At 40.0% G+C, this 17,312-nt stretch overlaps 1 protein-coding gene across 5 annotated transcripts; it reads right to left on the bottom strand.

Moving 5' to 3' along the window:
- Positions 1-16,750, bottom strand: CENPJ (centromere protein J). Of its 5 annotated transcripts, none has more exons than XM_065678610.1 (18): positions 16,692-16,750; positions 15,826-15,914; positions 15,122-15,626; positions 13,920-14,043; positions 12,856-13,149; positions 11,570-11,717; positions 9,917-10,022; positions 7,982-9,602; positions 6,370-6,502; positions 5,366-5,531; positions 3,831-4,070; positions 3,115-3,214; positions 2,454-2,554; positions 1,678-1,776; positions 1,426-1,566; positions 1,236-1,320; positions 986-1,106; positions 1-412 (listed from the first exon to the last, which is right to left on the bottom strand). In XM_065678610.1, exons 3-18 carry the CDS (start codon positions 15,542-15,544, stop codon positions 220-222), a joined length of 4,095 nt encoding a protein of 1,364 aa, XP_065534682.1. In that variant the 5' UTR covers positions 15,545-15,626; positions 15,826-15,914; positions 16,692-16,750; the 3' UTR covers positions 1-219. The 5 variants fall into 5 exon arrangements, with proteins under 5 accessions (XP_065534682.1, XP_065534685.1, XP_065534686.1 ...); XM_065678613.1 differs by having other exon boundaries at positions 2,457-2,554; XM_065678614.1 differs by having other exon boundaries at positions 12,916-13,149.
- Positions 16,751-17,312: the final 562 nt, after the last annotated feature.

The following is a 17,312-nucleotide window of genomic DNA, read 5'->3' as shown; positions in this document are numbered from 1 at the left end:
TTTAAACCACACATGACAGAATACTGAACCAATAAACTGCTTCTTAAAGTAGAAATGGGAAAAACATTAGAAGAAGCTCTGATATAGTAACACTAAAAAATAAATTTATTTCAGGAAAACTATAAACAATATATACACACAACAAGCTTGAAAGGATTTTGCTTCCTGGTTACAGGAGTGTACATTATTTTTGCTACTGTGCTAGTATTTCAACTTTACCTACAACTTCGTGTCCATGATAATATTACCATCTTTGTCCTTTACTCTTACTCTCCCAGAGACATACTTTGTTTCTTGCTGTCCATTCATATACACAGTCTTGACAGTACCATCTGGATACTCCCGTCTCTTGAACTGTGCTGTGTGTAGTTCTCTCTGGCCATTATTGAACTCTATAGTTTTGCTTCCATCGCTGCATTAAATAAATATATACAAGTTTGGGGTTTTTTAGTAACATTGTACTGTACAGAGGCTTAAGTTTATCTTAGAACAAACATTAAATATGCAAACCTAAATGAAGGAAGAGTATTTCTGAAAAGCCTGGGAAGTACCATAGCAGCTGGTTGGTACTCAAACAAACCTGTTTCTGAAAAACTGAGTGCAGTAGAACTGCGCTTTCTCTGCACTAAATCTTACTGCTCCAACAGTCCAGGAAAGTGCTCAAAACATTAAGTTTTAAACCTGTTAATCAGCTATCAATGCTGCTTGCTCCATGAGCTAGGTTCTTGCATGTTCTCTAGAATTAGAATTATGTACAAACTGGGAAAATCTCTCAAGTTAGGGAATGAGATAATACACATGTGTTACCTTTGTGCCTCCTCCAAGCTACCAAAGAAAACCCATGATTTCTAGCAGTAAATATATGTTCACAGTACTGTATATTCAGGCATGAACTTGTAGATGTGCCCAAATACTACCTGTGGCAGTGAGCCCTGTGGCTCCTTCCCTATCTACAGGCTGGGGGTACCTGAAAAGTGAAACTTACCACTGAACACGAACAATGGTACCATCTGGAAAGATACTTTCTTCTTGCCCATCCATAAATAAGTTTTTAATAGTTTGATCAGGGAAGGTAATTTCTTTCTTGCCATCAGGATAATGCTTCTCTGAAAAGTATTTTGAGACATAAATACAGGTGTGGATATGTGTGTGTATGTACACACACACACACACAGATATAGATAGATAGATGGGCAGCAGTTTTGAGAGTGGACTGGGTTGCATGATTTCTTTACCTATTTGTCCATTTGAAAACTGCAAGACCTCTAAGCCGTCCGAGTATGTAGTATGTGTAGTCTTAGCATCAGCATAATAATAAATCTGCAGAAAACAGTTTGGATTTAATGTAACTAGTGAGAAATTTTGTGTGTGCACATGTGCATGTAAATCAGTATTTCTAGAAAAATGCAGATTTAGGGTACATACCACTGTTTGATCAGGCATAACCTGCTTCACATCCCCATTGAAGAAAGTTATAGTTACAGTCTTCCCATCAGAACCCACTTTTTTCCATGTCCCATTGGGGAAATATATGAGGTGACAGCCATTTTTCAAAACCTTTTCAACCTAATGAATACATTACGGAAAGGTCAGTATTGAGCCATCACAGGCACATTCTCATACATCTTTTACAACAGATGGTTTCCTAGATTTCAGATAACTGAGCTCTCATTTTACCTTTCCATCAGGATAAGCAGTTTCTCTCTGTATCTCTTCACTGTCTGTATATGCAAGTCCAAATGGTAGTGACACATGAGCTTCATTAGGAAAAACATCCTAAAATGACAACAATCTAAGCATAAACTCCAAATCAAGCTTTGTCTTTATACATCTTTTTTGTCCTAAGGTGACAGGTATTTCAGGAAACAAGGATGATCAGGAAGGCATAAACACAATCTGGGTTTCATGCAACTCCTAGTTAGATGAAGTGGTAAGACAGACTGAGACTCAGCAATAATTGGTTGGTTGTAGTCCGGACTAAAGTGGAATTCGGTAGGGTGTTGTAGCATGGTGCTCATCTGCCTGAAGCCATCCATGCCAAGGTATGAAACAACTGATGAAGTTTCATAAAGGCTGAACGCTACTTGCAGCAACTAATGTAAGAATTAATTCAACTATTGACAAGACTCTTGCATGGTTGCCCTGCACAGCACATACAAACATCCATCTTTTTCTCCTCTCTCAAAAGGTAAAACATTTTGCAAAATTCAAGGGAGTGCAAGATTCCTGTTTCCTCAGCCAAAGACTTCGACTCCAAGATACAGGTATAACACACACAGGTAAAAAAAGCATTGACTACAGCAGAACCATTTTCTGGTACAACAATAAAATTGCAGTTGAACATAAGGAGAGTCAACAGCTTCAGAAGTCACACTCCAGATACTCGTTTAAGTACAAGTAACTATTATCTTAAGCTTTTTCCTCCCCCTTAAAAATCGAGATACAGGACTTACTACCATCGAAGTCCTAGAAGAATCTTCTGGTGCTGTCATTGTTTCAGAGTTAATTCTGTCACTAGCAGCTGTTCCTGATGCAGGTGTTCTAGAAAGCTTTCCTGCCCAGATACACATAATACAGTTAATTTGTACAGTGAAATTAAGGTACAGTTTAAGTGTTATTATATAAGGTGAAACTGTATAGGACACCTACATTTCATAAGTGCAGCAGAAACAGGAATTCAAGCTCAGCGTGAGCCATCACTATGCACTTGCAGCCCAGAAACCAACCCTATACTGGGCTGCATTAAAAGGAGCATCACCAGCAGGTCAAGGGAGGGTAATCTGCCCCTCTGCTCCACCCTCATGAGACCATACCCGCAGTTCAGCTCCAGGGCACCCAACACATTATGAATGCCATTTGGGATTACAGAACACAGCTTCTGGTATGCTCCAGACCACCAAACATGACCAGAAGCATTCTTCCTCTGAGAATTGTCTCATCACCATTTTCTCCAGAACCCTGCCCTGCAAGGTATTTACCCAGATGCTCAAGTCTATTACAAGTATTCTCTTGCCTGCTTCTGAGGTGATGATGTATTCTTTTTAATACAAGCAAAAATCCACATTAGTTTTATTTTAAAGACTTATAACTTCTCTGATAGACAAACATTAATACCTTTTGCCTGAGAATAACTTTTGCCATTTATCTTGGTGCACTTCTGAACTGGAAGAAGTGGAGATACAGTTTGACTTTTTGGGCCTCTGTTTGGAAGACACTGAAAGGAAGGAAATTATTTGTGGCTAATGTGAGATTTCTTCATAACTGTTCACAGAGCAACAAAACTTACACACCACATGACACAAAATTTACTGGAAGCCTTCCTCACAAATTATACATTCTTGAGACTTGGTCAGAGGGCTTGTGTGATGTAGCCCAAGCTATACTATGGAACGCTTTCTCTCGTCTGCTGCCTCACTACAGACAGCTGCACAATGTTGATTTGGTGCATGCAATCCAGAATAAGTGTTACAGCTTACAAATGAAATCTAAATGCTTTAGACAGTGGTGAACTGCTGGGCTTGCCTGGCTGGTCCTTAAGCTGCAGACGTTCACAGGTTAGATTCCCATCTATGATTTTTCTCTTATAATTGCATCATTTTGAATTTCTAAGAGGAGTTCCTCACCAGAATGGACACTGCACATTGTGAATATTAGCATTTGGAGAGAATGTGACAGTAACAAAATTCTGCGTCTGTCACCAGTAGTGGAGTTCCAAGATTAGTTAATTAAAAGTAAACATCGAAGTTGTAGCTGCTGGATTCCAAGTTTATGATCCAAACCTCAAGATTATTCACACAGATGAATTTAAAACACCAAGATTAATAACTTACAGATTCTGCCCTTTTTAGATTTATCCCAGGATTTTCTACTTTCTTCTTGTTTCCAGCAGCTTGTACTTTCTTCCAGGCTTCTAAACGAAACCTCTCCATAATTTTTACTTCCTCTTTTAGCTCTATATTCTCATTTACTAAAGCTTCTATTTGATCTTTCAGACGTCGATGCGTGGTTGACCATTTTGCTTCTTTTCGTTTTAAATCTTCCTGTAACTCTGCAATCTGCTGCTTTAAAGCCTTAGAAAAATGCATGTTTATAAGTTTTCATTTTTTTAATATATGACACACAAAACAAAAAATAATGTCAGCTTAATGGGGCAAAGGGTGAAAAGTAGAAAAAGTTTTCTTCCCTGAAAGAGATATTATTTACTTTAAACTATCAATTTTACAAGCTAAACTTCAGTCACTGGAAGCATCTTTATTGCCCTCCTGACATCCTTTGCATTTCATAGATTGGCCAGTACAAAAACACTTGAGACAGAAACATTAAATCTTTAAGGCTACCCCTGAGAGGACTCTTCAAAAATCTTGACCAGGAAAACAGGGAGGACACAACCACATAACACACATGTGAATCTGCCTGGCCAGTTTAGCAACCACTTCAATTTGTTGAAATAAGGAAAATTTGTAGGGAAGGAGGAGGGAGATCCATGTGTGATAATCACAGAATCCCAAGGGTTGGAAGGGACCTCAAAAGATCATGTAGTCCAACCCCCCTGCAAGAGCAGGGTAACCTACAGTACATCACACAGGAACTTGTCCAGGCGGGCCTTGAATATCTCCAGTGTAGGAGACTCCACAACCCCCCTGGGCAACCTGTTCCAGTGCTCTGTCACTCTTACAGTAAAGAAGTTCTTCCTGATGTTAACGTGGAACTTCCTATGCTCCAGTTTACACCCATTGCCCCTTGTCCTATCAATATGACTTGTCTGTACATGTCATACCACATATCCTGACAATGAAGGAACAAAAAGATTCAGTTTCTTACATCTCTGATACCTAGAAGTACCTAGAAGTAATAATGAAAAGTAACTTTTTAAATTGTAGATTACTATTTTTACTGTACAACACTTAGAGACAGAATAAAAGTCAAGTGTAGTTCTAGTTTGCATTTTGATCCACCACTATGAATGAAAACGTACAACCTAATATTAACTACAGTAATTTTATATCAAAGTTGAAGATCATTCTACCATAGTAACAGGCAGTTTTCAGAATGGAAACATGACAAAAAGATTTGCTCATGAGGGAGTTTTGCTTTAAAGCCATCAAACAGAACTGCTAAGACTGTAGTTCCCTTCTTCAATTAGAACCACAGAACCATAGAATCATTTAGGTTGGAAAAGACCTTTAAGGTGATCAAGTGCAGCTGTTGACCCAGCCCTGCCAAGTCCACCACCAAATATGTCAATTAACAGTTCCCTTCTTGAAATCACTTGCAACCTTTCAATTAAGTTACAATTAGCTCTTGACTGCCTTTAAATGAATTTACACATTCCTGTATGGACTAGAAGAATAATGTATTTTTATACCTGGATTTCATCACGTTCTTTTTTATCTGGAATTGCTCTTGCTTCTGCTGCATATTTTTCAAAAACTTTACGCTCCTTTTGCAGTTTTTTCATTTCCTTTTTTTTATACTCTTCTATTTCAGCCAGTTCTTGGGCTTTCTGCTGTTGGAAGTCTGCAATTTCTTTCCTGTAATTATGAAACAACGTATTTGTTTTAGCCCAAAACTACTTCACATCTGGATTTCAGGGAAGAAAATGAAGACTCTGAATTTTGTGGTCATTGATTCCAATACAGCATGTTACGCCAAGGAAGACTGAGCAGATAAATGGTATTATTCACTTAAGGAGTCAGAATTGTCACTTAGTGTTTGAGGTCCAACAATTTCTATTTTTATATCTTCTAGTCACAAAAGTTACCCTAACTCAACAAAGCTTTAGCTAAAATCTTCCAGCATTTTTCAAAGCAGTAGAACACCATTCCCCCAAAAGTACCTTGGAAAAAGCATCTGCTAACAGCAGAAGGTCACAAATCAGCCAAAACCACGATGCTTTCTCCAAACAAAACAAAAGTGACTTTGGTAGGAATAGGTGTGCCACATTTAAGCCACCAGAGATAATTATTCTGCTCTGTATGCTACTTGTATGTCCCCCAGTTCAAATGAAAATAGTCTCTTTTAACACACAAAAATCTGGTCTAAAGAAAGAGCATCGGTCATGCTAGTATGAAGATTTGTTTTACAAGACTAGTTTAGGTCTGTGTTATCACTCGGAACAAAAGTATACAAATTGTCCCAAGTACAGCCTTTAAGGATATTATATTAAACTAGAAGGGGTTCTTCCTTTTATCATTTGTGTGCAAGTAATAATTACAGTTTAATACATAGATAGAGCAACAGTCAGTTTCTCGACCTGTGTCTCCACTGTAACTGATACACACCAATTATCTACCTGTGCTGTTGGTAACTGGACATTAGGATAGTCTGGAACATACTATGTTAGCCTGAATTGTTCCCATTAACAATTACCTGATATTTGCCAAGGCATGCTCTCTTTCTTCACGGAGTTTAGACAGACTTGTGTTTTCAGCTCTGAATCTCTCTATTTCGTTTTCCAGTTCGATGAGTCTTTCTCTCAGTACCTGGGATGGAACAGTGTTTCCTGTCAAAGAACAGCCAGGTACAGGTTATCAAAGCAGCATCCATATCAAAGCCATCCATAATGGCTGAAGTAAACCATTATTACACACCAGTTAAAAAATAAAATTAAAAACTAATTTAAAAATCAAGTGGTACAACTTTAGAGGTAGTGGTAGTACTGTGAAGCATTTCTACTGTTCAGCTAACACTGAAGTGACACTTCAAAGCACTTGATGCTGTTTACTCAAATACCTCAAATACTGACTACATCTATCATCTTTGTAGAACAAAATATATATTAGCAAATGGAATGTGAAGGTCTTTACATCAGTCTAAAGAAACTAGATGAAGGTATAAGGGCCAAGCATCAAACAGGAAAGTTCATGGTTGTAAGTTTTTCCAAATTTTATTCACAACGAAATCTGCTCACACCCATCATCACTGTGTGATCTATTGCAGAGGCCAACAAGATTTGTGGGCTTTTTCGCCATGCCAGTTTCCTGTTCATTCACTACCTAACACTCTCAGGGTTTTAATAGTCCACTTCTGAGTATGCAGCAGAAAAGCCTAGACACTGATGCTGCAGTCTAGGTAGGCAGTTACCTCATTTACCCTTAAATGCTCCAAGACTCAGTAAAAAAAAACTACCTCTCTTCCTGCAAACAACATCTAACAGGCATCCTTAAACAACCCTACAATATCAGTTCTCCACAAAACAATAAGCAGAAGGAGCAGCTTTGTTAAGAACTTCTCAAAAAGCTAACCAAAATCCTAAACATTCACTGGAGCAGAGTATGAAACCAAGATCTCACCACCTTGCAGAGAAGAGATTTAAATGCTAGGCTATGCCATCATGCTTTCATCAAACAACTGCATTTTTAATGATCTCACTTAAATGCAACAGCTTCAACAGGAGCCTTTAGAGGCAGTCCTTCCCCAGAATATAACCACAATTGAAATCAACTTCAGTAAGACAGAAAAATTAATCCACATTTCCCACATTCCACATGAATTCCTTAGATATTATACTAATATGAGAAAACATGGACAGAGCTGCGACATCCTTATAAGGTGAATAAGCCAATCTAATAGTGCACAGCATTACCCTACTGTAGTGTAAACATGCACGGTAGTGGAAAGGGAGGTACCACTTAATTTTTGGCATGCATTTGATACTTCCCTTGATTTGGGAACTGTGATCAAGCAGCTCCAGATCAATGAGCTGCTCTGACAGAAAAGTAGCCTCAAGGAGGAAAAAAACACCTTAAAAAAACCCCAGGTTGCACTGCTCATCTTTATTCTGCAAGCTGCATATTTGTTAGATCTGACATCAGACACTCAACCAGGAGAGAAGATGAAAAGTGAGAACAGAGCCATTTCTTGCAGTAGAAGTCTGTACTTATACCCTGTGCTGCAATGTCAGGTTTCAGCTAAAGTGTTAGAAGGAAAGACTTGTAATAGGTTGTCTTCAATATTTCCTACCACTTAACTGTTCTCTCACCTCCTGACTCCTGTTCCACATTTGATTTGATTTCATGCTCTGAGTGACGTCCTGCCTTCTGTTTCGGTTTCAGTGAAGGAAACAGTTTCTTCATGAGGTTTGATACAGGAGGTCCATTTGAATCACTGTCCACTGCAGACTCTTTAGACATTTCATCTCCTCTCTTTGAGGCAACTTTTCTCTTTATTGCTTTCTCTGGGACAACTGTATCATTCTTACTGGAAAAGTCCATCTGTAAAGGTGTTTTAGTATATCTTTCAGGTAAACCACTGTTAACATAATTTTCATCAAGATCACTCCATGTTCTTTCATCATCAAATTCAAACTCACTCCTACTTACACAAGACACGCTTCTCTGATGGTCTGAAGCTTTTCTAATCTGCTTTGACAGCGCAGTGCAATCTTTGTCTGATATGCCAAGGTCAGCATCTCCATTTTTGCTTTCTTTGCTGAGGTCTGTAACAGAACCCCCATAATCAAAAAATTCTGGATCACTTTCTCTATGGCTCATAAAGGATGTCTGAGCATCTTCATTTTCAGTCTTTAATGTGGACTCTAATTCACTCTCAGAATCTATAGTAGTATTATCACTGCCTTCACCCTTATCTTCATTTACAATCCACTGCTTACTTTTTAAATCAGGAGCTGCAGTCATGGAAGAAGCTGAAAATACCACACCATCCGTTTTATTCAATGGATCCTTCATCCTAAGAGCTGTTCCTGAATGTGAGGCTGTATGCATAACTGCTCTATCATTCATATTTCCCTGCGTCATACCGTCTGCCTTTTTATTTATCTTATTTACAAGATCAACAGCCAGTGCCTTGACTTGCTGCTGTTTTGCCTTGATAGGGGTAGAAGACATTCTGCGGTCTTTTAAAGCTTGCTGATCTTGATCCAAGATCCTCTGCACAAATGAGGAATTACTTGAGAAAGATACTTCATCTGCAGCTTGTTCTAGAAACAAAAATTCATCTAATTCCAGATTCTCTTTTTCTTTTTCCTTTTCCCAGTTTTCCAGCTTATTCTGAAATGAAACTTCAAAAGACAGTTCTGAATCTTTTACAGGATTACCTACAGGACACTTAGAATTAGAAAAGTCACTCAACAGCTCATAAGACAACTGAGGCTTTTCTGTGCCAGGTAATTTGTTTCCAGTCTTGCTGGTGTTAGATTTAGTAAATTCTACTATGTTCTCTTTGTTTTCTATTTTGTTGTTAATTTCTGATGGGAAAAAATCTTTCATCTGTACATCATGATTTTTTCCTGGTTGCATTCTTGTTTCTAATGGCAAGGTATTTTTTCTGTTGTGATTCCTGAGTACCAGGGTCTTTGGAATAGGACAATGTTTGGCTTTATTGGGGCGATTATATTTTTTACATGGTGCAACAGGGTTCCCAGGAACCAGTTCTTGGCCAGGAGGCAGAGTTTTCTTCTGTATTTGTGATCTGTCCACTTTAATGACATTTCCGTCATCTGAACACTTCTGGTGGAGTTTTAGGGCGTTTTCTCCAGGTTTTGTAATTTTAGATTTGGCGTTAGTGAATCTTGTTAATCCTTCTCCTCTTTTCAGGAAGGGTCGTTTGATCACTGGTTTGTGAATGGCTGATCCATTTGTTTCCTGAAGAAAAAGGAAAAGTAAAGATGAGGAAAAGTAAAACACCGAATGTTAAAAAGCCCCTTATGCAGTTTGAAGATTTCTTCAAATAAACCCCACATACAAGTAGGAATTTATATAGTACATTTCCACTGGATTTCTAAAGACATTTAAACAAGTGAAATATTTGGGGCTTATTGTTTTATTTTAATAATGTGAATACAGCATTTGGTGTCAGCTTTTGATGCTAGAATCTTCCTTGTACATTTTTAAAGCAGCTGCAGCATCTTGGCACAATATATAAAGCACTATAAAGATTAAATAAATAAATAAATAACCTGTAACTTCTGGGTTTGCTCCAGACGCTGCTCTTCTAGTTGTATCTGTTCTTCCAGGTATTCTTCAAATGTCTGTTTCTTCTCCTGAATCACAGCTTTAATAGGTCTAGTGTAATTAAAGAAAATATATAGAGAAAAAGCAAGACTTACATTTCTATGCAAAATAACTGTTTAAAGTCACTGCTGTTCGAAGACCTAAGGTGTAATTACATAAAACATGACAAATTATGAGATACTTTAACACTTAATGACCAATCTGAGAAATGCATTGTAACACTAGCTGTTCATCTTTTGAGAAATGTCCTGTGAAATCCTTGCTATCATTAATACACATATCTAAAAGATACTGTAGGCAGGGTTTGCTCTTTCATTGCTTTTCTCAATGACTCTTCTGCCCAGATCACCAAACTTTAACTCGTATTTTAGTCATACTGCCAATTTCTACAGTATCACCTACCCAGTTCGGTGATGCTACTGAGATTGTGTTCCTTACCTCCCCCTTTGATAGTCCTCCGCCTCCACAGCACTACTGGGTCTGGCTGGGATTGAGTGAGCTTTCTTCACAGGAATCCATATGGTGCTGTGGTTTGGATTTGTGACTACAGCAGTGTTGATATACACGAATGTCTTAGGTATTATTGAAGACCTATTGCATGGCATCAAAGCTTGCTTTGGTTTTTTGTGCTGCTCCCTGCCCCCAAGAAGTAGGCTGGGGGTGGGCAAGACACTTAGAGGGGACACAGCCAGAACAGCTAACTCAGATTGACCAAAGAGCCATTCTATGCAATATGACATCATGTTCAGCAGTAATAACTGGGGCTTGGTCATCTAAAAGTAGCTGTTGCTCAGAGACCAAACGAACATCACTCTGCTTGTGGGAGGTGGAGGGTGACTGCCTATGCATCACTTGGGGTCCTTCCCCCTCTCACCCCCTCTTTCCTTATTAAACTGTTTTCATCTCAACCCACAAGTTTTCTCAAGTTGGCTTCTCAGATACCCTCTCTGATTCTGCTCTGGGAGACAGACTGAGTGGGCAGCTCAGTGAGTGCTTTGTTTCTGGCTAGGGCCAACCCACCATAGCTTGGAACAAGTATTTCTTGTTCTAGCAATGACCTGTCAGACACAGCAGAGGTTTAAAACAATGCCAGGCACTACTGTTACTCTATTAGCTCCATAAACAAAGCTTCTATCATACATGAGAAGGCTTTTGCCACAAGCACTATTTATTATTAGTTCTAGCCATATGCAGATGTTTAAACAAATGTAAGTCCTGGTAACAAACTAAATAGTACACTCCTCCTTCACCTTACTACCCTTCACCTTACTACTTTCACCAGTAGATAGGAGGTTGTAACAAATCAAATTGGGAACAGTAATTATAACTGCTTATATACTAAACTTGTGCTTCTAAACTGCCATTACCTTAGGCTGCACACACCTCTTCAGCCAATGCACAACAGTACATCTTTCACAGCATAATCGGTTTCAAGCCATAGCCTCTCTTACTACAGGTCTCCACAGTACCTAGCAAAATGCAATTCCTGGTTGAGAAAACTACACAGATTGAGAATATCAGACCCTTTCAATCAGGACTCAGAATTCAACCAAACTCAAGTTATTTGATACAAGCTGCATAACAATTGTCTAATTTACCTTTCCTCTGTATTAGTCCACAAATGTTTTCCTCTGCTTGCATTTTCAGAGAGATATGCACTTTCCACACATAAAGGATCAATGTGATTGTCTTCACTCTCCATTAATATTTCCATCTTCTTTTGTTCTGGACACCACATGTTTTTTTCTATGAAAGTAATAGAATTTTTTTTTCTTGCTGCCAACAAATCAGTTTTCAGCTCATACTTTAAGCAACATTCAGGTCAGATTAAAACAAGGAAGGAGCTTTATGGTAATTTAGTCTGTCTGAACTCCTACATGAAATAGTCCTAAGATTTGCCCAAATTAATTATTACTTGAATTTCAGCTTTTTCTTTTTTTCGCAAGAAACTTCCAATTATGCATTTAAACTTTTCCACAAACCTTAAATAACCCATTCCGATTGTTCATCTTCTTTGCTATTGTTAATTTATGGCTTAAAAATAAAATAAATGAACAAATTTGGATGTCTGCTATATTGAAGAGCCCTCTTACCAAACTTCTGTTTCCCATGTATATAGGTATAAAATAGGTTCAATTTATTCTGTCTCATGCTCTTAAATCAAGCCCTCTAATTAAAAGTTTTAAAGCTGGTATGAAGTATAATGAAATGCAATGCCGTACCCTTTCCCCTATAATCTCTACAGGTAAGTAAGGTTTAACCTTATTAAATTGCTAGATTCAAACCAAAACCACTCTTCCAGTCATAGCAGCAGACTAGCCATTCGGTGCCAATGGTAAAATTGAGCAGATTAGGAAAGAAAGAACCCCTTTGCAGTGATCCTGACATAAGAATAATTTTTAGTCATATGGTGGGACCCCATAAACTCATCTTGATTCCCAATTCCAGTTCAATCACTAATCTACACAATAGAGCTGTCTAAAGACAGTCTGCATCCCTGGATAAATTGTTATTTTCCATTTTCCTCAGGAAAATGTACATACAGTTCAGCCTAAACAATTCAGCTACCCAGTATCTGTTATTATTTGCTATTTACAGTCTTTATCATATGTAAGCTTTAGCAGTAACGGTTTTAAGTTTTTCCTAAAACAGACAAGCACTTAATACAGACAGAAAAACCTGATTTTTGCCTCATGTTGCTTTTAATAAAACCCACATGGGCATCAGCGGGAGCAGCCCGAGATCTGTAAGCTGTCAGTAAACCAAACCACAAATCAAGTAAACCAATACTTGCATAAAATCTTCAAAGTTACAGAAAATTTTAGTAACTACAACGGGAAAAATAACCCAACACACACCACGTTATCTTCTGTAAATGACTAACCAGTAATGTGTTTGTCCTCATTTTTCAAACAATTCTGCATTTTCATAGGCACACCCAGACCTTGTTTCTCACAGGCAGGCACTCTTGAAGAGCTGTTCTTCAAAGATGAGGTGCATTCTTTGCTGTTTAACTTTAGTAAAACATCACTGTCTTGTGCATGTGGAGAATCAATTGGAGCATAAGCTCTGTCTTCAAAGATGTTCTGATACCCAGATGATGGCAATTGGTGTAAAGTAGTTGAGCCCACTGAATGCCCAGGTCTCAGCTTTTGACTTTCAGCCATTAGAGGATAGCCTTGAAATTAATAGCAAAAAGAAAGTCTGTGTCACTGTTCCACAGGAGAAAAGAAATGACACTGAAAGGCAAGATTGACCACCCAGCTCCATCCTTACATTAGTGATCATGAATAAGGAATTAGGCAATCTGGGTTTTTGTTCTCCTAAACTAAGCCCCAAGTTCTTTTTCTCAGGCAGGCAGAGTGAAAGAAAAATAATCATTCAGGACAGGTTGGAGTTATATTGCCAACAGGAGAAAACACCCCTGCTCAACTCTCAGAGCTTCTCCCAGCCCAGCACTGTCCCCTTCTGTTGCACACAGCCAATGAGACTGGAAAACCAATACAGGTTACAAGTGTTTGTTTTTAAATACAGATCCTTCAGTGCATCACCAGAAGAAATTTGTGCTGTGAGAGCATATGCAATGAGGGAACACTTAATTTGGCTACACTGACAGCTTAAAGCAATCAAGAATATTGTGAGAAACAGTTCATCAGAAAAGAAAGCAGCTGTTTGTTCTACACTGTAATTTATATTTGAAATATGTTCTTCATATGATCAAGTTACATATGATCAAGTTACAATTACAGCTGGCATTTTATAAAAACAGGACAGTCTTCCTTCTACACTTAACTTTCAGGCACTGGAGCAATGCAGCATTTATCTTTTGATAACTCAAGTAGTCTTAAGGCGAGAAACACTGAATATGCTTTCAGGTTTTAACTGGAAAATGAGATTAAATTCTTCAGTTTACTCAAAGTACGTCATAAGGTTTCTTTCTTAACTTACCAAGAATCGCTGTCTGGCCAGACACCATGCTAAGTAACTTCTGCTGCTCTTCCATTAGCCTTTGAAGTTGCTCCATCTGTTGTTTCTTTAGCTGCTCCTGTTTCTGTTGTTGCAATTCCTTCAGCTTTTCAAGCAAAAATATAAATGTATTGAGGTTAAGTTTACTTAGAATGTACCACAGGATTAGTGTCATGGAGACAACAGATCTTGTTTTAAACATGCTCCATTAGGTAAGTATAAGCGTAACATGAAGGAAATTAAGAATTTTCCTATCTATGAATACACTTGCTATTTCCAGTTTGTCCAGTTAACAGTTCCACCACTCTTTAATTGGCCAATCTGCAAACAACAGGAATCAGAACACTCATTTCTGCTGCATAGGAAAAGTATTCAAATCCTGCTCTTTTACAATTAACTTCTGCTAAGCTGTGGTTTTATTCAAATGTGAAATACTTCATAATAATTAAAGCTTTAGAGAAATTGCAATGGGGTTTTTACCCCACCCCAACCCCCCCCAAGATCTCAGTCAACAGTCTCAGTGAACAGTACTGACACAAAAGGCCAAGAGAGGAGGAAAAAATCAGAGAACATTAAGACTCATGAAGCTGCCTTAAAAATAAACAAACAAAACAAAACAAAAACAACCAAACAAAAAAATCAAAAGTACCGATTAAATTCAGTACTCCAGTCTTCATTTCCTTGTGTAGCAAAGTTCCTGGCCCTGTCTCAAGGCCTGTGCAGGGCCAGGGCATTCTGTACTCTACCAACCACAATGGTGGTGGGCCTCTGTGTCCATCTCTATCTCCAACACATACATATGTGCTACTTCCAGTTCCTCCAAAGGAGAGACAGAAGCCCTACTTAAATCCTTGCACAGACCAACAATTGGACCACACCTGTGATAAAACTGTGTGCACCTTTCCAAGTAAAAAGATTTTAAGAACAAGCATATTGCCACTGAATGCAATTTCATTTTAAACTGGAACCTGTGCTGGCTGGAAACAACAGAAAGTAGACTCTCAGTACCTGCACATCAGTGGGGAGGACACCAACTTTTATGCATGCATAAGTGTGACTTAGGACTTGCTCTTTAAGCTGTATTCTGTATGTTGCAGAGTTTGCTCACTTCCAGGTACGACAAATCATATGCAGGAATGAAATAAATCTTAATGAGATACATCAAGAAATTTTATGCCTTTTACCTGTTCAAGCTTTTGTAAGAGTGGATCACTGTGATCAGATTTATTCTGACCATCCATTTCACCATGGACAAAGTCCGTTTTAAAAGTTTCTGCGTTACATGCTGCTGCTGGAGAAGATGTTTCAGTGGTATACTGCTGACGTGCAAAAGAGCTGACAGAGTCTTCACACAAGGAGTCATCACTTACAGAACAGCTCTCTGAAATATGCAACCTTTCGGCAGGGAAAGCTGTGATATTTTCAGGTCCAGATAACAAGTTTTCTTTGTTGATTTTCAAACCAGTAAAACTAGGATCTAATAAGACTCCAGCACGGGAACTATCAGACATCCAACGAGCAATGAAGTTTTGTTCAGTACTCAGATCTTCAATAGTTGGCATCTTGTAAACTGTATCCCAAGTTATTTGCTGGTGTAGCATTAACATAACAATATGTTATGTAGGGTTAGTAGAATATCACCTTCAAAGTCCCAGGTATTTGGTATGGATGGTTACCTACTTTTAGCGCCTAAAAATGTAACAGATAAACAGAATAATAAATCTACAAGTAACAGATTACCAGCAAAATAAACTTACTCTCTTATAACCAACCTATTTTATTTACAAAAATAAGTCACAATGTATTTTTTTGTTATTAACAGAAAATTTGGACAAGTAACAAACACTTTCTATACATAAAATCAACATAATCCAACTTTTAGACTTACCGTTTGAGTGCAGTTAATATCTCAAATACTACAAAGTATAATAGCCTCTTCGGTAGTACAGAGAGGGATTCAGAACTTTTTTTAAATACCTGCAACCAAAAAAAAGAGGTGATTTAGGGAGCCGAGAGACTTCCTGCACAGGACCTTCGCATTAATGCCACGTTTCAAATACATGCATCTAAACACAAACATTTTACTGCACATACTTCAATGCAGCACTTATCATTTTCGTGTCAGTTTCTCACGGGAACTCTACAACCATGCTGCCTGTTAGCCTCTTCCCGCTGTAAAAAGGCCTGTTTGAAACGGTGACTGACTAAGAGAAACAGCAAAATATCCTTAGGAAAATGCTTTCCTACTGCCGCCTGTTTCTGAGACGCCACTGGCAGTTTCCGAGCGAGGAACAGATTCCTGCTCAGGCGAACGAGCCCGCGGGGCGGTTTCCCTGTCACCTTTAGCAGGCCCTTTCGCCGCAGCTGACAGTTCAAAGCTCCCTGAAGTTTATGGGCAGCAGCTCCCTACCGCCTCCCGAGACAGCTGCCAGGGCTGGAGACGGCCCGGCCCGGCGAGACGAAGGAAGAACAGCTGCGCTCCTCAGCCTAGCCGAGGGGCCAGGCCCGCCGCTCTCCTTCCCCCTCGGACAGGAGCGCGAGCACTGCCCCAGCCCACGGCACCGCAACCCCCTCGCAGACGATGTCCCGAGGACGCCGCCAGCGCCCGCCGCTCTCCCAGCCCCACAGCACCCGCACCGCGACAGCTCCCACCCGCGGCCCCTCACAAGCCCCCGGGGCGGCGGCACCAACACAGCTCCTCAAGCCACAACCCCACGCCAAGCTGCCTGGCACCCTCCTGCTTCTATTACAAACCTGCCGCCATCGCACGGCCTCCCGGCGCCATAGGCTGGGCACCGCCCCGACGCTGTGCATGCTGGGATTTGTAGTCCCGAGCCGCCGCCTTCCTGCCCAGCAGCAAGGCGGCACATCGGCGCTTGGACTACAGCTCCCGAGAGCCTCCGCGGAGAAACAGTCGTTGATGGGCATCAGCAGCACAGCTCCGCGTTCGGAGTCACCACCGCCCCGGTCCGGCCGGGCTGTGTGGGGCGGGAGCAGCGGCGGGGGTCTTGTCAGGCTGCCGGGCCTGGGCGCCGCTCCTGGGCACCGCTCCTGGGCACGGCCCGCAGGTCGGGGCAGCTCCCGGGTCCTCCCCGCTGCTGGCCTCTTTGGGAGCTGGAGGTGAGGTTCTTGCCAGGCAGCGCCTCCAGGAGGCCGCAAGCGGCAGTAGTGTTCAGCGGGTGTCCGGAGTCGTGTCTCGTGGGCCGTCCGCAAGACCCTCTTAATTGTTAAATAGCTGTAGTCAGGGAGGAAAGGGAAGATAAATGGGCAAAAAGCACCCCCTGGCTTTCTGACATTTTGTGCTTTAGGCATACTCTGTCTTAGTGAGCAAAACTAGCGTTTTCCTCTGAACTCCAGTAAGCGGCAGAGCACCAC

This window comes from Lathamus discolor, chromosome 4, assembly GCF_037157495.1.
Source record: "Lathamus discolor isolate bLatDis1 chromosome 4, bLatDis1.hap1, whole genome shotgun sequence".
NCBI lineage: Eukaryota > Metazoa > Chordata > Aves > Psittaciformes > Psittacidae > Lathamus > Lathamus discolor.
Note: the sequence above shows the minus strand (reverse complement) of the source record. Positions and strands in the feature narration are given on the sequence as shown.

Excerpts from the sequence above, each read along its gene's own strand:
- CENPJ (XM_065678610.1), bottom strand. The coding sequence starts at position 15,544 with ATGTTAATGCTACACCAGCAAATAACTTGGGATACAGTTTACAAGATG. Across the intron at positions 10,023-11,569 it reads TGGACTAATACAGAGGAAAG|ACCTATTAAAGCTGTGATTC; the intron begins GTAAATTAGACA and ends TAATTACACTAG. Across the intron at positions 1,321-1,425 it reads TTATGCCTGATCAAACAGTG|ATTTATTATTATGCTGATGC; the intron begins GTATGTACCCTA and ends TGTTTTCTGCAG.